The sequence below is a fragment of the Elephas maximus genome, chromosome 4 (genome assembly GCF_024166365.1).
Source record: "Elephas maximus indicus isolate mEleMax1 chromosome 4, mEleMax1 primary haplotype, whole genome shotgun sequence".
Lineage (NCBI taxonomy): Eukaryota > Metazoa > Chordata > Mammalia > Proboscidea > Elephantidae > Elephas > Elephas maximus.
In genome coordinates this window covers 91,122,737-91,147,045 of record NC_064822.1, presented here as the reverse complement: position 1 = coordinate 91,147,045, position 24,309 = coordinate 91,122,737, and the positions used below count along the sequence as shown (strand labels likewise).

Below are 24,309 nucleotides of genomic sequence, written 5' to 3'. Positions count from 1 at the left end.
TTCCCCCTATTTATAAGCCACAGCCTCATGCTTTACCTTCAACTCATGGTGCTGATCCAGCTGCTCCAGTTCCAGAGGGCATTCTCCATTTTCCCTCTCTTGGACCTTGGCGTCTGTTTCCACCGTTCCTTTTTCCAGTGTGAGCACGGGGCCTGTATCAGGAGTCCTGCAGTCACTGTCAGAAGCATTTCCATCACAGATATCTGTTGTGGGTGATGCAGGGCCTGTAGCAGTTTCATCTCTTTCTCCATTCACCAAGTTTGTATCAAGCAAGGGGACAGGAGTTTGCAAAGAAGTATCTGGGCTAAGGGGGGCTGCTTTATCCTCCTCACATTCCATCTGGTTCTGCGCTGCCATTACACCATTGGCCACACAAGTCTGTACACCCTGAGTTTGATCTGTATCATTTCTCTGCTTCTGAAGTGGGTGCTGGGAGAGGAGTTTTTGCTGAGGTGTGGTTGTCAGTCCATGCATTCCCAGGGTTCTAGGAGCATTTAGGCTCACAGCAGGTTCTTTCTTCAAATCACTGTAATTTGATAACGTGCTAGAAAATAAAATACAAAGGAAGCATGAAAACATTGGCGTGGAAAACTTCTAGAATAAAGATAAACTTTTTCCAGCTGGAAAGGGTTGAACTTAGTGATACTAAGCAGATTCCTCCTGTGTGGTGGGTGTCAAGTCCTGGGAAAAACAGTTGGTCTCACAGTGTCCTTGGGAAAAATCAGCACTCTTTCTTAACTTCTGAAGCCTCTCTTAGTCTGTCTTACTCTCAAAAAGCAAACAAGCAAAAAATTGAAGAAGTCAGTGTGAAAAAAAAACCAAAATCCATTTATTTCAAATGCATCCACCAAATCACTCATCTTAATTAAACAGCATTACTTGGATTATTGCACAGAGCAAGGCTATGTTATAGGGATACGGTATTAACAGCAGTACGGTAGGATCCTCTATGACCGTCCTGACTACATCCCACTCTGAAAGACGTTGGTTCTTCCTTGTGAATCTCCCTCCATCTACAAGGTACTAGTTTAAGCTGTGAAGACTGAGGTTAAAACCAAAAGCTACACTGTGGGCACGTGGACATTACTCAAGAGGAAATACAAGCTTCCCATTAAAGTCTTATAGGCATAAGGCAAAATTAACACACTCAGACACTTTTTAGGGTCAGTTCCTTTTGGTAATATCTCACTAAAAACATAACTATTTTTTGTACTGGAAATGGAGTCTGCCAGAGTTGTTATTCCTTCACTAGACTTGACAAAAAGGTTACATTATACCCTCTCTACACTGAGAACAAACTTAAAGTGTCATAGATAAATTACAGCATAGGCAGACTGCTCTATTTTTCATCCTCTCCCCTCAGACCAAACCTGCAAGCTTTGCATCAAAAAATGACTTTGACTCTGACACTTGAAAGAGATTACATTAATAAATGACATTAGTAAGTGGAATCAGGCTAATCAAATGGGGAAAAATGCAGAACAGAATTTCAAATTGTCATGGAATCCAGAATTTCTGGAGCCATGAAGGCTGGATGAACCCCTGAAACTACTGCCCTGAGATATCTTTAAACTCTAACAAAAAAATACTCTGTGAAGTCTTCTCAAAACCAAACAGTAATTTGGCTTAACTAGTAAAGAATGTCTGCCTTGAGTATTATGCTCTTTTAAGATCTATCTATGTGGGATCAGACTGACAACAACTTGAACGATTAGATAGGAACCTTAGGGGGAAATGAGTTTATGTTAATGTGGAGAGGAACAACTCTGAAAAGAGGTGTGAGAATGGTTGTACAACTTGAAGAATGCAATCACTGTCACTGAATTATACATGTAGAAACTGTTGAATTGATGTATATTCTGCTGTGTATTATTCTCAAAACAACAAAAATAAATTGCAAAAAATAAATAAGTGGGAGTCAGATTATTGTATCTATTTTCTATAGAGGGGAACCCAAAACAGTACAAAGAGTGGGTTGCCAAAATGGTGGGAATTAGAGTACTCACTCTTTTGAATCTGGGGATAGACTCTGGCATATCCCTATGGATAGGGGTTGGGGCTCTAGCCCCTCATATTAAATCATTCTAGTCAAGATCACTATATTTTAAGATAGCAAAGGTATCATAAATTCTACTTCATAGGAGGAGATGTTGGAATTCAAATATGTATGACTGAAGTTCCCATAACTGATTAGAAATGAAGAAAAGCTTAGAATTTGTTGCTAAATATAGTCCATTAAATTCAGGACAATGAAGTTTCATACCTGGTCACAATTTCCAAAAGATCAGATTAAAAAAAAAAAAATTCTAGAGTATTTCCAAGAATTACTATAATCAGTTTCATAAATAACAATAAATTCTGCAAGTAAATAATAAAATCACCTAATGAGAGACCATTCTCAATTATTACACTGGAATGAATGGAAATATTTGGCTTTGAGGATGAAAGTAAACTTATATACATTATGTTTAACTATACATCAGACTTTTAGTGACAAATAAAATTAAATCCTTTAGATAAAGTTCTTTTAAAAATTCTATTTACATCAGTGACGGAAATTCTTTCTATCAAAGAACTTCTAAGAAAAAACAATTGAGGGTCAAAGTAGAAGAACAATTTATGTAGATTTTTTAAAGTGAAAAATAAACATACTTCACCTACTTTTTTAAACATAGGGCTAAAGAATATAAAAATATATCTAATAAATATAAGTATTTTGCTGCTGGCACTATCTCTTCACAAAACCTACCAGAAGGTAGGGGCCTGGAGAGAAGGGAAGTAGGGACAGGATGGGCGTAGAAGACCCACACGCACAGAATAAAATGGGTCAGAAAGGCCACAGGGGTGGGACAAGCCAACAGAGTCACATGCACAAATATACCGGGTGAGAAACAAAAACATAGAGAAAACTTCCCTGCTCCTCCAACAGAGATCCTGCCACTCACATGTAGCGAGCAACACACACAGAGTGACATCTACAGACACAGGTAAAAAAAAAAAAAAAACCCAATAAACGAAACAGCACATATGCAGAAAAGAACAAATTGTTGAGAAAGCTGGTGGTATAGCATGCGCACATAGGTAAAATATACTAAGTGATAATTCATATGAGGGCAGGATTAAGTAATTTATTTAAAAAATTCACTGTTTCTACAGGCCTACCAAATCTAATGGTATAGGGTATATTTTTTGGATTTTAAAAATCTGTGACTCTATCATCTTTTTTAAAAATCAACTTTTTTCTTCCCTCTGTCTTCTCCCATTGTAAATGAACTCTTACCTGCCTCCTTCAAAGCGACTGATGAGATCTGATACCTTACTGGATTTTTCTTTTGAGACACAAGAAGCAGGGGCAGGTTTAACTTCCTCCATCCTTGGTTTTGCACTAGATAAAGCTTTATGCCTGGGGGTTTGGTGTATATTGGATGAAGGTGAATTCTGCAGATGTAATGGCTTTGGAGGCACTGTAGAAAAAGAATTAATAGAATTCAGTATTTCACTGATGTTTTTGTTTTTTAACAATAAAATTCTGGTGTTGTGAGTGTAAAAATCTTTAGCATTATCAAACTTTTGTAGAGGGGGTGTCTCTCAAATTTGTATAGAACCTCGACCAAGTGAACTTTATTATTATCTTGGACATTTGCTCTTTATCCCATGAATATTCCATCTCCAAGATTTAAGAGGTTCTTTTAATTTTGGTTCATTTTAAATATGGCATTGTCAAACACCTGAGAGGAATGACTGCTATATGCTCAACTCTGTCAGAGATAATATAGCAGTCATTCCTCTCAGCAAGGGAAAGGAGTGGCTAAGTTTGAAACTAAATCCTAGTGATATATTGCTTGCTAAAAAAATAGATATTTTAATAACAGTGATAATGGATACACCAGAGTCTAGAACTACTGAGTTAAACACAAAAGCCAACAGACAACAACAAAGAGTAATAAAACATTGCATTTAGCAACAGCTTTCCATTTAACAAAAGTGCCTTATCTAATTTGATATTAGAAGAAATTTCATACTTTAGAGTCCTCTTAGGTAGGTACTCCTATTTGCATTTTCGCCCCAGCTAAATGATTGACCTGGGGTAAAAAAGGATACTCTGATTTTTGACTGGTACCCAGACTCCAGTTCCTTCTACTATCAGCACTACTTCTTATCATAAATCCAGTAAAGGAAGAATATAGAAGTTCTATTATTGTCATCTGCTACAGTATATAGTCAGCTTGCATTGATAATGTACCACAAATCAATAGCTTACTAAAAAGTCTTTCACTCAATTAATAAAATAGGAACAGATCCTGGTGTTGCAGTTTCACGCATTAAATATTAAAAGCTTCCGAAGAAGAGAAAATATGTTATAAGTGCTTAACACAAGAATTATTTCAGTTTTGAAAACCAGTATCACTTTTCTCTAAGATTAATATTCTGGGTAAAAGACTGTAATATGTATACATTTTTCTATAACCAGTTTAACAGATCAAATAGATGATTTCCCTTTTTGTTTATTTATTTTTAACCTTTCTCCTACCTTCTTGAAGTAGGGCTGGGGAAAATGTCTCCTAATTACATGCCCCATTTTCCCCCAGCTAGTTACCCTAGTTTTCAGTTACCTCTTTTATAAACTCAGCTAGCTGACAGTTGCCTGATGCTCACTGGCCTAGATTTCATAATTTCTGTGCCAGTTATCAATTTATTACAGAGGAGAAAAAATATCACAATGAGCTAATAAGTGCAACAATTAATTAGCTTAATTCCCTTTCTATACAAACAGAAAAATAATTCCAATGAAAAAATGGTATGTCCCTTTTTATGAAAATGATATTAAGTTCCAAGATGTTCAGGGAGGATGGTTAATATAGTATCCATTGGGAAGAAAGAGGCGTATGTAAGTGTGATATTTGTTAATTTTAAGGAAAAATTTCCTTTCTACAACAACAATATGCTAAAGTAGTAAACAAGGAATATCTCTTTCCAATTTTTTTTTTTTTAACCTTAGGAGTAATTTCAACATTCCTAATTAGAATACTGAAAGAAGGTAGTGAATATGTTCTTATAATTCTGTGTGCTAAGATTGTTATAAAATGGCTCATCTATCTAGAATTTAATTTATTCCATATTTATATGTGCCAGACACTGCTAGATGCTCAAATGATTCGAATAAATGAATGCCTCAACCTATCAGTTCTCAGAAGACTTCCCAACCTTCCCAAACTATGTGTTGCTCTTCTCTTTAACTGTTTCACAGCACTGTGTGCTTTTTCTTCAAAGTGCTTATATGAATGTACTGCATAATATTTATTAAATAATTAGTGATAAATATTATAAAATAATAATAACTTGGTAATAAAGTAATAAATGCACTATAGTTTTAATTTTTTCTGCCCCACAAAGCTGGGGTTCCATGAGGATAAGGAACACATTTGTTTTGATCACAAGTATATTTACAATGACTACCTGCAGTGTTCAGCAACTTGGGCAGTAGAGTCATATTTGTTGAATACAAAAGGGAATTAATGTATCATCAAGGATCTCATATTCCAGCGAGTAGACTTTTTTTTTTAGACAGTTTAGTGATGGTGATAAAGATGGACATTGGGTACACAGGTATTACAGAAACATAGAGGCACCTATGGGAGATAATTCCATACACGGGAGATAATCCAAATGCATACTAAATCAGTAAATATTCTATACAGTTTAAATAAAAGAGTGTAAATGGTAAATGCATATGTTAAAACAATCTCAAGATGGTATATGAACGGCTAAAGTTTCAGAAACTGTCCTAGAGGAAAATCCTGCCCTTTTGTTAGTTAATCATTTATTGGTATCACAAAAATAATGCATAATTTGTTCAAAAGATATAACTGACTAGTGAAAATGATTCAGCTTCCAAAGATAAGCAGTAACGAGCTAGGAACATCTAATGCAGAATTCAAAGAGAAATATATCTTGAATACTATTTAGATACAGTGCTAAAAATAGAATTCCAAAATAAAACCCAAATCTCATGCTTCATTTCAAAACTTTGTATCCAAAAACAATAGTAGCAGCAACCAAGAAATTGTATCTCAAATTACTGAAACTAAATTTCTTTTCATGGCCACACGTCTTAGCTTCTGGGAAACTGTGTTTACCCTTTATATCTCTAAGACCTCATTTTTTTTCCTTTTCTGTCCCCTAAATGTTCTCTAGGGGTTTTACTACAAAGACTTATCTTCTCTTTTACCATTTCCCTCCTTGTGAACATCAGCTGTGTCACTGCTTTCCCACTACTGTCTCTATAAATAAGTCCCCTCAGCCCCCAATCACTCCCTTACTCACCATTTTTTATCTTTCTTTTACACTATGGGGGTTGGCAACCCCAAATGCTCTCTGAGTATCTCCTCCTGGGTGTCCTATTAGTACCTCCAGTTCATATGTCTGCAATTCAACTTATTATTTCTTCCCCCTGCAAACAAGCTCCTCCTTCTGCACCTCTGTTCTCTATTTCTGTTTATAGTAACACCATTCCTCATTCATTTCAAAATCATTCATTCCAAAAATAAATACTAGTCATAAGCTATGTACCAGACGCTGTTCTAAGCTCTATGGACAGACATAGCTCTCGCTCTTGTGCATGCACAATCCAAAGGGAAAATTCCTCCCTCCACTAACATTACTCCCCCTTATACAATCATTTCATAAAGCCCAACTGATTGTACTATATAAAAATCTGCCAAATTCAGTCTCCTCTCTTCACATAGTTCCTACTCTGTGGACCTATCAACTCTCACACATCTCTCGCTCCCATGTTTCAATTCAAAACTCTATTTCCAAAGGAAGCAACAAAAATGAAAAGACTGAAAGTGGATGTATATGTATGTTTATGTGTACTAATAAAATGGATTTTTCACTAGCAACTTCTGATATCAGAGTCATTCATTACTTTTACTACGAGATGGCCAGGGCAACTCCGATGAATTATTATTGTGTTGAAAAGAATTTGAGAGTCTAGGCTCAATGGGAAGATAAATTAGCAATGTCTACCCTGGATGCAAAATGGGAGTCTATTTGACATTATTATTTTAAAATTACTATAATAGCTATCAACCCTCTTAAAAATCATGCGTAACTGAGAGCACATATGATCATAAATTGGAAAGTACCAGTAAAAAAGTAACCTACCCCCTTATACATAAACATCCAGATTGCACAAAATAAGTGATTTTGGCTAATTTACTGTGCGGATCTAATAGTGCCTCCTTTTGAAAGCACTCTCTCCTATCTATCTGATCCCTCCTCCCTCTGCCCCAGCCGGCTTCAGTAACAGTTGATTTCCCTGGGCCTGAGATAGGTCCTGCTGCGCTCCCTGAGCCATTCTCCCAACCTTGGAGAAAGAACAAATTAACAAACAGGGGACAAATACCCTGCCAACTCTTCTAATCTGGAAACTCTGAGAAGAAGTGGCTCTTGTTGAGCAAAAGTAGTCCACAGACTTTGTCTTTTACGCCTGCATGGATCTAGGTGGCCCACTGGAGCAGACAGGATCTGGCTATTACATTGCAAGGGTGAAATCTGTTTGAGGTCTGACTGTAACTGTTTCAGCTGTACGGTGGAGAGGCTGGTTTTTGATGTTGGATACTGCTCTGCCTATTAAACAGAGCCATCACCTACATATGGTAGGGGCCTGAGGACTGGTGGCTCCACCAACACCACCTAGCCACCTACAACAGGGGTCCAAGGATAAGTGGTGCCTCCCAGTCCTTAACAGGTAAAAGCATTGGGTGTCTGTGGTACAACTGCAGAGCCCACACACCACAGCACTGTAGAGAACAGGGATGTGCCTTCTTCACAGACATTTGGGGGCAAGTTTTCAGCCCCCTGCCTTCCTCAGAGTGTGACCCCCTGATGCAACCAGAAACCTGTGCATATGCCAATCTCTACTGCTTCTCTAAGATTGTAGGTGACAGCTTGAACCACACACTAGGTGACTGACTACCTGGACACCTGAGCTGAATCTATATAAGAATAGTGAATGGGCTCGGAGACTTATATACCTGGTAACAGCTCGAGCCATCTGACGACAGGAAATTAGTGCTTCAAAGGCTCCAATAATCAAGTTAGCACACTCTAGTAGCCTATTTGGGTATATCAAAACAAAACAAAGCAAGAAGCTAGGACACAGTGAGCAAAAATAAAATAAATTAATACAGTGACTTATAGATGGCTTGGAGAAAACAGTTGATACCAAATCACATAAAGCAGCAGACCATGATTGCTTCAACAAAATCCCGAAACAAAGAATCAAGGAATCTTCTGAATGAAGATGTATTCCTGGAATTGGCAGATGTAGAATACAAAAGGTTAATATACAGAACTCATCAAGACATCAAGAAGGAAATCAGGCAAAACAGAACAAGCCAAGGAGCACACAGATAAAGCAGTAGAGGAAATTAAGAACATTATTCAAGAACATAAGGAAAAATTTAATAGGCTGCAAGGATCCATAGAGAGACAGCAATCAGAAATTCAAAAGATTAACAATAAAATTTCAGAATTAGACAACTGAATAGAAAGTCAGCGGAGCATAACTGAGGAAATGGAAGTCAGGATTAGTTTAGGGAGACTGAAGATAAAACACTTGGCAACAATATATATGAAGGAAAATCAGGTAAAAGAATTAAAAAAAAAAAAATGAAGAAACCCTAACAATCATGTGGGACTCTATCAAGAGAAATAACTACGAGTGATTGGAGTACCAGAACAGGGAGGGATAACAGAAAATACAGAGAGAATTGTAGAAGATTTGTTGGCAGAACACTTCCCTGACATTGTGAAAGATGAGAAAATATCTATTCAAGATGCTCATTGAACCCCATATAAGATAGATCCCAAAAGAATGTCACCAAGACATATTATCATCAAACTTGCCAAAATCAAAGATGAAAAGAAAATTTTAAGAGCAGCCATGGATCAATGAAAAGTCACATACAAAGGAGAGTCAATAAGAATAAGCTCAGACTACTCGGCAGAAACCATGCAGGCAATGGGATGACATATATAAAGCACTGAAGAAGAAAAATTGCCAGCCAAGAATCATATCCAGCAAAACTGTCTCTCAAATATGAAGGCAAAATCAGGGTATTTCTAGAAAAACAGAAGCTTAGGGAATTTGCAAAAAAAAAAAAAAAAACCAAAACTACAAGAAATACTAAAGGGAATTCTATGGTTAGAAAACCAGTAATATCAGGTATCAACCCAATACTAGATCACAGGACAGAGCAACCAGATATCAACCCAGATAGGGAAATCACAAAAACAAATCAAGATAAAAAAACACTCAAAACAAGGAATCAACGATGTCATTATGTAAAAGACAACAACAATAAATCAACAAAGAGGGACTAAATAAAGTAGTCATAGATCTTTCATACGGAGAGGAAATCAAGAGGATATAGGGAGATAAAATTTAGGTTTAAACTTAGAAAAATAGGGGTAAATATTAAGGTAACCACAAAGGAGACCAGCAATCTTACACATCAAAATAAAATACAAGAAAAACAAAGACTCAGCAAAACCAAAATCAACAACAATGAAAAAAGGAACACACAATTAACAAAGAAAAACTACTCAGCTCAAAAAATTAAGTGGAAAAAAGAAATCGTCAACAACACTCAAAAAAAGACATAAAAATGACAGCATTAAACTCATACCTATCTATAATCATGCTGAATGTAAATGGACTAAATGCACCAACAAAGAGACAGAGAGTTGCAGAATGGACAAAAACACATGATCCATCTATATGCTGCCTATGAGAGACACACCTTAGACTTAAAGACAAAAACTAAATCACAAAGGAAGGAAAAAATATATCAAGCAAACAACAATCAAAAAAGAGCAGGAGTGGCAATACCAATTTCTGACAAAACAGACTTCGAAGTTAAATTTACCACAAAGGATAAAGAAGGACACTATATAATGATTAAAGGGAAAATATACCAGGAGGATATTACCATATTAAACATTTATAACCCAATAACAGGGCTTCAAGATACATAAACTCTAACAGCATTGACAAGAGAGATAGACACCTCCACAATAATAGGAGACTTCAACACACCAATTTCAGTGAAGGACAGAACATCCAGAAAGAAGCTCAATAAAGACATGGAAGAGCTAAATGCCACAGTCAACCAACTTGACCTCATAAACATATACAGAACACTCCCCCCAACAGCATCCAAGTATAATTTCTTCTCCAATGCATGTGGAACATTCTCCAGTGTAGAGCATACATTAGGCCATAAAGCAAGCCTTAACAGAACCCAAAACATCAAAATATTACAAAGCATCTTCTCTGACCATAAAGCCATAAAACTAGAAGTCAATAACAGAAAAAGCAGGGGAAAAGAAATCAAACACATGAAAACTGAACACTTTGCTAAAAAACAGTTGGATTACATAAGAAATTAAGGACAGAATAAAGAGATTCATAGACTCCAATGAGAATGAAAACACTTCCTATCAGAACCTTTGGGACACAGCTAAAGCAGTGCTCAGAGGTCAATTTATAGAAATAAATGCACACATCTGGGGCCAAAATCAAAGAATTATCCCTACAACTTGAACAAATAGAAAGAGAGCAACAAAAGAAACCCTCAGGCACCAGAAGAAAGCAAATAATAAAAATCAGAGCAGAGTTAAATGAAATAGAAAACAGAAAAATAATTGAAAGAGCTAACAAGACCAAAAGCTGGTTCTTTGAAAAGATTGACGAAATTGATAAACTGTTGGCCAGACTTGACAACAGAAAAACAGGAGATGAAGCAAATAACTCGAATAAGAAATGAGATGGGTGATATCACAACAGACCCAATAGAAATTAAAAGAATCATAACAGAATACTACAAAAAATTGTACTCTAACAAATTTGAAAACCTAGAGGAAGTGGGCAAAATTTCTAGAAACACACTACCTACCTAAACTAACACAAACAGAGGTAGACCAACTAAATAAACCCATAATAAAAGAAGAAATTGAAAAAAAGTAACTCAAAAACTCCCAACAACAAAAAATCTGAGGCCCTGACAGCTTCACTGGAGAATTCTACCAAAGTTTCAGAGAACGGTTAACACCACTACTACTAAAGGTATTTCAGAGCACGGAAAAGGATGGAATACTCCCAAACTCATTCTATGAAGCCAGCATAACCCTGATACCAAAACCAGGTAAAGACACCACAGAAAAAGAAAGTTACAGACCAATATCCCTCATGAACTTAGATACAAAAATCATCAACAAAATTCTGGCTAATAGAATTCAACAACATATCAAAAAAATAATTCACCACAACCAAGTGGGATTCATACCAGGTATGCAGGGATAGTTCAACATCAGAAGAACAATCAATGTAATCCATCACATAAATAAAACGAAAGACAAGAGCCACATGATCTTACCAACTGATGCAGAAAAGGCATTTGACAAAGTCCACCAACACCCATTCATGATTAAAAACTTTCAGCAAAATAGGAATGGAAGGAAAATTCCTAAACATTACGAAGGGCATTTATACAAAGCCAACAGCCAGCATCATCCTAAATGGAGAGAGACTGAAACCATTCCCTTTGAGAACAGGAGCCAGACAAGGATGCCCTTTATCACTACTCTTGCTCAACATTGTGCTGGAGGTCCCAGCCAGAGCTGTTAGGCTAGATAAAGAAATAAAGGGCATCCAAATTAGCAAAGACAAAGTAAAGGTATCTCTATGTGCAGATGACATGATCTTATACACAGAAAACCCTAAAGAATCCTCAAGAAAACTACTGAAACTAACAGAAGAGTTTAGCAGAGTATCAGGGTCCAAGATAAACATACATAAATCAGTTGGATTCCTCTACACCAACAGAGAGAACATTGAAGAGGAAATTACCAAATCAATATCATTTAGAATAACCCCTAAGAAGATAAAATACTTATGAATAAATCTAAGCAGAGACATGAGACCTATACAAAGAAAACTATAAGACACGATTGCAAGAAACCAAAAGAGACCTATATTAGTGGAAAAACATACCTTGCTTGTGGATAGGAAGATTCAACATTGTAAAAATGTCTATTCTATCCAAAGCGATCTATAAATGCAATGTGATCCTGATCCAAATACCAGTGACATTTTTTAAAGAGATGGAGAAACAAATCACCAACTTCATATGGAAGGGAAAGAAGCCTCAGATAAGTAAAGCATTACTGAAAAGAAGAAGTGGGAGGCCTCACAGTACCTGATTCTAGAACCTATTAAACTGCTACAGTAGTCAAAACAGCCTGGTACTGGTACAACAACAGATAGACCAATGGAACAGAAATGGGAACCCAGACATAAATCCTTCCACATATGAGCAGCTGATATTTGACAAAGGCCCCAAAACTTTTAAATGGGGAAAAGATAGTCTGTTTAACAAATGGTACTGGCATAACTGGATATCCATCTGCAAAAAATGAAACAAGACCCATACCTCACACCATGCACAAAAACTAACTCAAAATGGATCAAAGACCTAAGTATAAAATCTAAAACAATAAAGGTCATGGAAGAAAAAATAGGGACAATGTTAGGAGCCCTAATACATGACATAAACAGTATACAAAACATTAGTAACAATGCACAAACACCAGAAAAGAAACTAGATACCTGGGAGCTCCTAAAAATCAAACACCTATGCTCATCCAAAGACTTCACCAAAACAGTAAAAGGATTACCTACAGACTGGGGAAATATTTTTAGCTATGACATTTCTGATCAGTGTCTGATCTCTAAAATTTACATGATACTTCAAAAGCTCAATAACAAAAAAGACAAAGAACCTAACTAAAAAATGGGCAAAGGATATGAACAGGCACTTCACTAAAGAAGACATTCATGTAGCTAACAGATACATAAGGAAATGCTCATGATCATTAGCCATTAGAGAGATGCAAATCAAAACTACAATGAGATTCCATCTAACTCCAACAAGGCTGGAATTAATCTAAAAAACCAAAATAATAAATGTTGGGAGAGGCTGTGGAGAGACTGGAAAACTTACATACTACTGGTGGGAATGTAAAATGGTACAACCACTTTGGAATTGAGTTGGCGCTTCCTTAAAAAGCTAGGAATACAACTACCATAAAAAACAACTACCATATGACCCAGCAATTCCACCCCTTGGAATATACGATAAAGAAATAAGAGGCTTCACATGAACAGATATATGCACACCCATGTTCACTGCAGCACTGTTTACAATAGCAAAAAGGTGAAAGCAACCAAGGGGCCATCAATGAATGAACGGATAAATAAATTACGGTATATTCACCCAATGGAATACTACGCAACAATTAAGAACAACGATGAATTGTGAAACATTTCGTAACATGGAGGGATCTGGAAGACATTATGCTGAGTGAAATTAGAAAACTGCAAAAGGACAAATATCGTTATGAAACCACTATTATAAGAGCTCTAGATAAAGTTTAAATACAGAAGAAAATATTTTTTGATACTTATGAGGGTGGGGAGGGAGGGAGAGAGATACTCACTAACCAGATAGTAGACAAAAATTTTTTTACGTAAAGGCAAGGGCAACACATAACACCAGGATAGTCAGTATGACTGGACTAAACCAAAAGCAAAGAAGTTTCCTGAATACAACCAAACGCTTTGATGGCCAGAGTAGCAGGGATGGGTGTCTGGGGACCATGGTTTCAGGGGTCACCTAGGTCAACTGGCATAACAAAATGTATTAAGAAAACAGTCTGCATCCTACTTTGGTGAGAGGCATCTGGGGTCTTAAACGGTAGCAAGCGGCCGTCTAAGATGCATAAATTGGTCCCATCCTACCTGATGCCAAGGAGAATGAACACCACCAAAGACATATGGTAAAGATGGGCCCAAGAGACAGAAAAAGCCCCAAGAACCAGAGGTTCCATCAGCCTGATACCTGAAGAACTAGATGGTGCCCGGTTACCACCAATCACTGCCCTGACAGGGAACACAACAGAGAATCCCCAATGGAGCAGGAGAACAGTGGGATGCATACCTCAAATTCTCGTAAAAAGACCAGGCTTAATGGTCTCACTGAGACAGGAGGGACACTGACAGTCATGGTCCCTGGACCCTTGGTCAGCGCAAAATTGGAACCATTCCCAAAGCCAAATATACAGACAGGGATTGGCCTGGACTATAAGACAATGATACTGGTGAGGAGTGAGCTTCTTGGCTCAAGGAGACACTTGAGACTATCCGGGCAACTCCTGTCTGGTGACGAGATGAGAAAGAAGAGGAGGATAATCGGAGCTGACTGAATGGACACAGGGAATACAGGGTGAAGAGGAGGAATGTGCTGTCTCACTAAAAGGACAGCAGCTAGGAGTATACAGCAAGGTGTATATAACTTTTTGTATGACAGGCTGACTTGATTTGTAAACTTTCACCTAAAGCACAGTATATAAAAAAAATCAGTACTCTCAGAAAATAGATACAACATATCAATGTTTAAAATGATTTTTCCCCTCCAAATTTAGTTCTACAAATAGGGAAAAAGGAAATCATACACTGTAGGCAATATCCTAAAAGCATAGTTTTAAGAGCAGTATTAGAAACCAAGGTCCCTAGGTGGCGCAAATGGTAGGAAAAAAGATTTTAAAGGTAGATTTCCTGGCAGATTAAAAGTGAGATATGAGAGAAAGAGCTGAGAGTCAAGAAGGATCTGGGAACTTTGGCCTGAAAAACTGGAAGGATGGCGTAGGGCAAAATCTGGAGAGACGGCTGGGAGCTCAGTTTTGAGCTATATTTGACTATAAATCAAAAAGCTTTATTACAGCCAATTCTGCAAACAGGAAATAGAACACAACAATTTAATTATCAAAAATTTCCAAGTCTGTGCTAAATGATTATTGAGAATGAAAAGAGAAACAAATTGCCAGTTTATGTTTTGGGATTACCAGTAGATTTCAATTACTCTTATTTTGATTACTAAGAAGAAGCAAAAGATGGCTATAGGTTAACAATTCATAAATTCATAACATATTACACTTTTTAAAGAATTGATCATTACTCATGGATTGTTTTGCTTTAGAAGCAAATGACATAGGTTTGAATACTCTACATAAATTATTCAAACAACAAAAATACAGCCAAGTTTACAAAAGTTTTTAAAACATTTCAGTTTAATGAACGAGAATTGACTATACTTAGTCAACATGTGAAGAACGTTGCAGACCAACATTCCTAAGAGAAAAAGGACTATTAGCTTTAATTGTTAAAAACCTGTTGCCGTGGAGTCAATTCTGACTCATAGTCACCCTACAGGACAGAGTAGAACTGCCCCATAGTTTCCAAGGAGCTCCTGGTGGATTCAAACTGCTGACCTTTTGGTTAGCAGCCATAGCACTTAACCACTATGCCACCAAGGTTTCCGGCTTTAATTGTTAGGGAAGCTATTTTAAGTTATGGCTAGCAGGGCAGGAAATAGGCCGATATTAAATGTGGTATACAAAAAGAAAAGAAATGAAAGACTTATGTTGGAAGTTGCTCAGTAATTTGTTTGTACTGCCTGGTAGGATTGGTATGAAGTGAATAAGCCATTGTTTTCCAAAGCCTGAGGGTATTTTCTGAAGCTGAGGCAAAATAAACCCTAACTATTGAACAAAAAACCATTTCAGAATCTACCTTTTCCAGTAAAGATTCAAATGCAAACTTATCTAATCTCTGATTTCAATTTTAGCTCTTTTCCCTTTGAAAATCATAAATAATGCTTCAGAAATAATTAATATTTGTTGGTAATTAATAAACATATATATAAACCTTACATTATTCCAGACACATTACTACATCATCACCACAGATAAAGATATTCAATACTATCTCTCCGTTTAAACTCTCCAGGGTATATTGTACCTATGTTCTCATCAGCAGTCCATATGAGGTGGAAAAAAAAAAAAAAAAAATTTAATTATGCATTCATTTTAGGATGCAGATCAAGGTTTCTTATCACTGACATCTTGGGCAGGATAATTCTTTGCTGTTGTGGGCTGTCCTGTGAATTATAGGATGTGGCAGAAATTTGCTCAAGTATTATTGAAGGCCTGTTATCTGCTGGAGATGTAGTGTTTCAAAAGGCAGCAAAAACTAAGATGGATGAGTAAAATATATAATAGATTGTCATGAATGAGGAAAACTACAGTAGGGATAGAAGAACACGAAATGTCAGGATTGAGGGTGGGGTTGAAATTTTAGTTAGAGAGGCCAGATAACACCCAAATGAGTGACAGTATTTTGAAAAAGATGTATAAAGTACTCTGTGTGGATTTATTTACTATTGGGAAGATTCCCTGCAGTTTTATAAAATTATATATAATTGATCCAAGTTCAAGATAGGAAATAAATACACATTTAAATATGTATTTATCAATGTATTGACTTGAAATGCTTATAAAAGAGTAAAAATGAGATCGGGTGTTGTCTCCCCACTGAATGGGATTAATTTGGCACATGGAAACTAAGGAAGAACACTGCTATGATTTATCTCAATACACTGGCTGTGAAAAACAATGAAGTAATGCAAAGCATCTCCAAAAAAAAGGCTTGTTAAATAATGAAATTCATGCTTTTGATCTAGGCAATTATATGAACTTAAAGTGAATTCTTTTTCTATATTCTTATCTCATATTTGATCTTTGTCAACTCAGGTCTAATAAGGAAGATAGAATTTTGTATTTTGCAAATAAAATGGCTTAAATTATGTTCAAAAAAAATCCTACATTTATATACATATGAATGTTAGAGAGAAGTATGGACAAAAGAAAAGGCTATACAAACTTTTGAACGGGCTAGCACCTGAAGTACAAATTATTCGACCTTGTTTGATACTGCCACCACTACCATTACCCAATACAGGCTGCATGTCAGATACCTTTAGAATGACAAATTTTAAGATAATAGTTTATATTAAATTAGGTTTTATAGCATGTTTTGCTTTGCTTGGTTTTTTACCATCATTTGGGTTATTACTACTGGTACTCTTGAACTCACTAGCACTAATGTAACTAAAAACTACAGTAACTAGGAAATTAAAATGAATACAGCTAGTGGTGGCAACAAAAAGACACATAAATACCCCATAATCAAGAAGATTCCATTTTAAACCTGTTTTAAATATCTCTTTCAGAAAACCTTAAAATATAAGGACTTTAAGGAATAAAACCGACTCTTTTATAATGAACTCTCTGTGATACTTTTTTTTTTTTTTTTGGCAAGAACAGCAGAGTAAAGTGAGTCCAAAATAAACAAAATAGAAATTGATTTTTCCAAAGTACAGTAATTCTGAAAATGCCCAATATTGTTTGCTGGCTGGATGTTCAGCATTTATTATAAATAAAAATTCGTTAGGAAGAAATAACATCAAACTATCATGTAGTTTTAGCTTCTGTGTTACATTTCAAAAAGTCTATCTATCACCAAAATTACAATTTTTCTCAAAGTTATACTCAGATCACTGGAAATTTCTTTGGAAAAGAAAACGGTCACTGAACAACAACTACATTCGAAGCTTCCCACCATTATCTTTTTTTTTTTTTTTTTTCCTTTTATCTTTCTTCCCCATTGAGGAGGAAATGAGTGGCAATTCCTCTCTTTTATAGCTTAAAACTACTTTTAGCTTGAATGGATGCTTTTAAGAGGCCTTTTCAAGCCCAGTTCCTTAATATTATAAAATTAGGTTCTTGATAACATTAAATGTTGTTTTAGAATTATCTGATTCACAGATCCTCTGGCATCTAGCAAGCTATAATGACTTTTTGACAGTAGTTCCAAACACTCACTTGCTTGTTGCCCATTTATTATGCAGAGAGTAAATTAGGTTGTGTGCTAGGTCAAAAATAAAGCATGAAGAGATTATCACATCCCCTTAATGGGACATGCAAACAATTCTGGCAACGGGAAAAGAACCGTATAGGGAAATACATAACATGTTTCAGGAGCAGAGCAAATACCCAGCTTCGCCTGGGGTTCATGGATTGACTTTTCTCTGAAAAATAAATGCACCCAATTCCTCTCTGTTATTGCTTAAAATTATTTCATAGTGATCATCATTGTGGGCAAGCTTCAAGGTGAGCACGTACCTGCCCTGATCATAAACCCACAATAAACATACCTTGTGGCTTTGGACTTGCAGCTGTGTGTTTCGCTGGCGTTCTTCCATTTATTCCCTGAGCCTCTTCATTAGATACCGTCTGATCAACCAGTGTGGTTGTGCTGCTTGTTGAGCAAGATGGAACTATAACGATCTTTGGACAGATACTGCTGCCTGTAAGAGTTCAAAAAGAAAGGGCAGGTAAATACAGACGGTAGCACAAGTCTATCTCGTGAAGTAAATGTCTTCTGACTTCACAAAATAAAAGCTGTTACAAGACTGAGCACAGAAATATTTTTTCCCAGATGCACTGGCCTTGATAAGTTGTCCTAGGAAAGATTTCATTCCATGTGCTTTAGAAACCTTTTAAAACCATAATGCATGCTGGCAGAAGATCACTACATACACACTCCTCTCCTAGCAGGGCCACAGAAAGGGCAGGATGCAGCTGCTATGATATAGGTGAAGGAGAGGACTGGAGGGCCCCAGCACTAATCCGTTAAAAGCGTTCCTTCTAGCTTCCAGCCAACTAGCAACTCAAAGAATAAAGCAGGAAAGCACTAACGTGACAGCTGACCTAAAGACTCCAGAAGAATGGACAAATACACACATGCACACATCTCTTGCCTGCTCGCTTAATCACAGTCTTATGTTAATTTCCATGATATAAGCTAACGGTGACCCATGTGTTTCAAAGAAAGAATGGTGAGATTATTCAGATAACACTGTCAATTTAAAACCCCAAAATTATTTTTAAGATGGCACTAAATCAATTTTCTGCTCAATTTCTGATATAAAAAAATCACATGTTGAATTTCAGAGTTTTTTTTTTTTTAAAAGAAGTCATATATCAGTATTTTCTCCTTATAACCTTATTAAAGTTCCCTGTCTTATGATTGTCACATCATGATGTCAACAGTAGATTGAACTCTTGTTAGGGGAAAGTACAATTTATATGAGGAAATTCACTGTAACTAAATCAAAATATGTATATGGATCAAATTGTGTCTTCCAAAAACATGTATTGAATTCCTGGCCCTTGTACCTGTGTAGATGTAGGATTTTTCTTTTGTTATATTAATGAGGTCACACCAGTGTAGGGTGGAGCCTAAACCTAATCTAATCTCATTTGAATTATAAAAACACCAGAACAGATGCAGAGACACAGGCAGGGAGAAGACAGATGCTGAGGAACGGTAAGGATCACTGGCAGACACCAGGAATGAAAGACAGGCTCACAGAAGGAAATGACATGGCCGAGAACCATTGGACTTTCAGCCTCCAAACTGTGAGAAAATAAATTTCTGTTCGTTAAAGCCGCCCGCTGGTGATATTTCTGTTATGGCAACCCTAGGAAACTAAGACCGCATGCTATCTAAGAAACTACCATTTGGTTAAGAAACCAAGAGTTGTATTTTTACAGACTCTATCTAAAAAGAGAATTATTAGAGATAAAAGGCCTTAATTATGATTTAAAAATGTAAGAAAAGCTAATAAAAACCCAACTTTTAAAAATGAGTCAAAAATATCCTTTTAATTCAAACTGATTATTAAATAAGTAATAACTAAGAAACATGCTATTAATTTATCTTCTGTGTTCTCCTTTAAATTTTCTTGCTAAAACAGATTTTAAAAAATACTAATAGTTTTAATAGTTCCAAGTATTATCTGAGATGTTATTATCGAGCCACTGTCAAAAAAATTAAATGGGTTTTCATCAGACACCATTCTGCTAAAATGGCATATCTGCAACTATTGTTTAGCCAAATATAAACAAGGCTGTGTGTATAAGAGCTATAAAAAACTATTTTACAGATTATTAAAATTGTAACAGAAGAAATATAAGCTCAAAGCTTCAAATATGTGAGTTTATCTACTGTCTTAGAATAACTGTGTGAAGTAGGCAAAGTATACCCCTAAAATTAACAGCATATAATCCAACAATTTAACTTTTGGGGAGGATTAGGATATTTTTCACAGTGATTGAATGAATGGCTGTCCTAAAGACCACCTGCTGAAGTCCTGGAAAGACTAGTCTCGGGGCAGAAACAGTGACATACCAACTACCAAATATATATATATTTATGGTTTTTAAAATTTTAATTACTTGTTATTCTAGAACATTTTTTTTATTGTGTTTTAGATGAAAGTTAACAGCTCAAGTTAGTTTCTCATACAAAAATTTATATACATATTGTTATGTGACCCTAGTTGCTATCCCTATAATGTGACAGCACACTCCCCCTTTCCACTCCGGATTTCCCGTGTTCATCATTCAACCAGTCCTCTCCCTTTCTGCCTTCTCATCTTGCCTCCGGACAAGAGCTGCCCATTTAGTCTCCTGTATCTACTTGAACTAAGAAGCACACTCTTCCTGAGTAACATTTTATGCCTTATAGTCCAGTCTAGTCTTTGTTTGAAGAGTTGGCTTCCGGAATGGTTTTAGTTCTGGGTTAACAAAGAGTCTGGGGGCCATGTCTTCTGGGGTTCCTCCTGTCTCAGTCAGACCATTAAGTCCCAACTACCGTATTTTTACACAAATAATGCTCGATCTACGTTTGCCAACCACGCCCTCCCCTGTGAGGTATTTTTATAAGCTCGTTAGGCTAATATTTTTACATGTTGCTGTAAAAAACATAGCATAGTGAGCTTGAGAAAATACCACATGGGGAGAGGGCACAGTTGGCAAACAAACGTAAGAGCAAGTTATTTGCATAAAATATGCATTAAAAACCAAGGAAGACATTGTAACATAACTGTAAAATGAGACCCTTCAGAAGCAAGAATGTAGCTTTATAGTTGATTTATACATGCAAGCAGCAACGAAACTATTAAAAGGGGCAGTTAATGGGTTAAGGAAACCCTGGTGGTGTAGTGGTTAAGAGCCACTGGCTGCTAACCAAAAGGTCAGCAGTTCATATCCACCAGCTCCTCCTTGGAAACCCTGTGGGGCAGTTCTACTCTGTCCTATAGAGTTGCTATGAGTCAGAATCGACTCTACAGCAGGGGGTTGGTTTTTTTTGGTTTTAATACATTGAGTCTTTTAAAAATAGATCATCAGTTACATTTTAAAATGTAAAGTAGTTTAATAATTATAGTCTATTTAGAAACAAAATATATCTTGTATAAATAATTTGACATTAAAAACTATTTAGGCAGTTAACTTCTAGACAACAAACTTTCAGGGTATGATGAGTTTATATTTATAGAAAATATCTCCCATGAATATACTGAAATCCTGCAATAAGAGATCAACTACACATCCATTTTTTAATAAAGCCATTAAAGTGATAAAAGTCATGATTACAAATGTTTTCCCAATGGCAATAAATCCATAGTCAGACATTTCATTTCAAATTTTTGTTTAAAACAAGTCTCCAAACTTCAGCCACTATCATAAAACATAAAAAGGTGGTGAAGAACACAGAAAACACTTTATTTTTTTTTTTTTTAGTATTTAAACGGTTTTACCTTTTAAGGGTTAAAAAAAAAAAAAAAAGCAATGACAAATATGCACCAGAGACCATATGTGGCCCACAAAGCCTTAAATATATCTGGCCCTTTATAAACCAAATTGTTGACCACTGGCCTCAGTCAAGCACATCATGGTTGAAAAAAAAAAGTTTGTCTAAAAGAAGTACCATTTCGTGAAATACTTTTGTTAACATCTTGGATACTAGCCATAAACACTAAAACTTCTTTTTGCTTGTTTAACTGTTGTTAACATCTTGGATACTAGCCATAAATACTAAAACTTCTTTTTGCTTGTTTACGGCCGACTCGGCTTACTCACATTTGGAGACAGTCTTTATTTGGGTGCCAGTTGCGTAACAGGGATTTGAAACCAAAATTGTAACCAGATGGCCCACCCTTCCAAGAATTCCTACATTAACTATAACAGGGCTTTTGGTTTAATTAACCTCTTGGATTATAAATTATCAAGAGGAATGAGTAGGAATGACTTATAATTAAAGTTATCTTGGGCATACATATAACTAATTCCTGTATGTTTGTTAACAGTGGGGTGGGAGGTTCCACATAAATGCTATTTCCTCTTTACTTGAGGACTGGTAATCTTTTTAGTCAATAGTCCTAAACCATTTTGCACTGGGTCTTTGGGTCACTCGACTATCCTCACTGAGTCATTTCTTCTGTAAGAATGTCTAGATATAAGCTAGCTGCAGGGGGTTCTCAGACATTCTTCATTAGTTCAGCCTCATTTTTAGCTGCATAAGGCTTCCTGTTCCAACTGGAGAAGTTGCAATTATAGCAGTTACGGAGCTGTTAACCTTTTAACTTTCATTCATCTGTCTTTTTTGTATTTCAATAGTCATGAATTATTTTATAATTTTGAGTTGCAGATATTCCCTCTGACTGCTTAGCGTGATTTATGGTTACTATTCACAAACTTTGTGGTGGACACTTGCAAAGCTTACTGGTCTTGTTTTGTTTCTTTGTTAGTCTGCATACCTTTCTTCAACGGCTCTTTTTCATCTTAAGATTGGACTTTTCCTTGGGCCATCCATTCTAAAGAAGAGCCCACTTAGTTCTGATTCTTCAGGCCTGACCTCTTCCCATGGTGTCTATGACCTCAGATGACATGTTTATAGCCATGGCTATACTGTCTCACTTAACCATAATTATCTCTCCCAACTGCACTAAATTTTAGCCCAAAAGTTCTTGCTAGACTCCACCCTTTGGCACAAGAGGGTCGCTTGGATTTAAGAGGGCAGGAATAGTTTCCTAGGAGAGACAATATTCTTAGGAGCACTTTGTACAGAGGTAAAGAGACACTTGAAAAGTACAGAGGATTCCCGTATGCAATTTACCCAGGTTCATCTAGTATTAGCATCGCATATAACCATGTCATATTTATCAAAACTGAGAATTTAACATTGGTACAATACTAAACTACAGGCTTTATACAGATCACAGCAACTTTTGCACTAATGTCCTTTTCCTGTTCCAGAATCCAAACCTGGATGTCACATTGCATTTAGTTGCTATTGTCTCCACCAATCTGTCTTTACTTGTCTTGCATGACCTTAGGACTTCTGAAGAGTACTGGTCAGGTATTTTGTAGACCCTCAAATTGGGCTTCTCTGGAGTTTCCCCATGAATAAACTAACATTTTGAGGAAAAAAAAAATCACAAAGGTAATTTCTTTGCATCATATCACTGCATGACACAACATAATTATCACATGCAATGTTAATCATGATCACCTGGTAAGGTGAACCAAGCTTCTCCACTGTAAGATATTCTATTTGTTATAAGAAAACAATACTTTTTAATAGTCTTTTCCTATCCAAAACAAAAACAAAGAAAAACCAAATCCTCTGCCATCAAGTCAATTCTGACTCACAGTGACCCTATAGGACAGAGTAGAACTGCCCCATAGGGTTTCCAAAGAGTGGCTGGTAGATTCAAACTGCTGGTCTTTTGGTGAGCAGTATGAACTCTTCACCACTAGGCCACGAGGGCAGTCCTTCAAAAACTCCCCTCTATTTTTCTTATAGATTCAGGCCAGGGGTCATAGCTTAACATGAGCTAGCTAAAATCCCTGATTTAAGAGGTCGACTTTATTTTTTAACAACTAAAGCCATTATAGCTATAAAACTCATGGTTTACAACTCTTTTGCCAGCGGGAACAAAGCCATAACTGGGATACTTATTTCACGTCACTGTTCCAAATTGTTGCCCAAACTTCTGGAGCTAAATAATAAATTTTCCAGAAAAATAATAATCGAACCACAAGGGATCTTAAACCAAACCAAACCCATTGCCATCAAGTCGATTATGACTCATAGCGACCCTACAGGACAGAGTAGAATTGACCCACAGAGTTTCCAAGGAGTATCTGGTGGATTCGAACTGCCAACCTTTTGGTTAGCAGCTGTAGTACTTAACTACTAGGCCACCAGGGTTTCCACAAGGGATTTTAGAGGAGAAAATCTCATGGACGGCTTAAGAACATTCCTTTAACATAGGAAATCTACTTCTAGGAATCTAATCTACAGTGCTAATCTTGTGTGTGTAAAGATACATATATACATAAAGAATCAACACAATATTAAAGAACTTATACAGCTGTTAAAAACAGAAAGATAAAAATAAGATTGGGAACATCTCTTAGACACTGTTAAATGAA

The 24,309-nt window shown here is 36.3% G+C and overlaps 1 protein-coding gene across 4 annotated transcripts in view; it reads right to left on the bottom strand.

Annotated features, from left to right (window-relative positions):
* Positions 1-24,309, bottom strand: part of FGD4 (FYVE, RhoGEF and PH domain containing 4) — a 245,009-nt gene that overhangs the window by 65,747 nt on the left and 154,953 nt on the right. For 3 of the 4 annotated variants that reach the window (XM_049882786.1, XM_049882788.1, XM_049882787.1), the window contains exons 2-4: positions 18,180-18,332; positions 3,281-3,464; positions 37-544 (exon numbers count right to left, since the gene is read on the bottom strand). In XM_049882786.1, coding sequence (XP_049738743.1) covers positions 37-544; positions 3,281-3,464; positions 18,180-18,332 — 845 coding nt within the window. The remainder of the gene's footprint in view (positions 1-36; positions 545-3,280; positions 3,465-18,179; positions 18,333-24,309) is intronic. The other variant, XM_049882789.1, reaches the window with a different exon arrangement.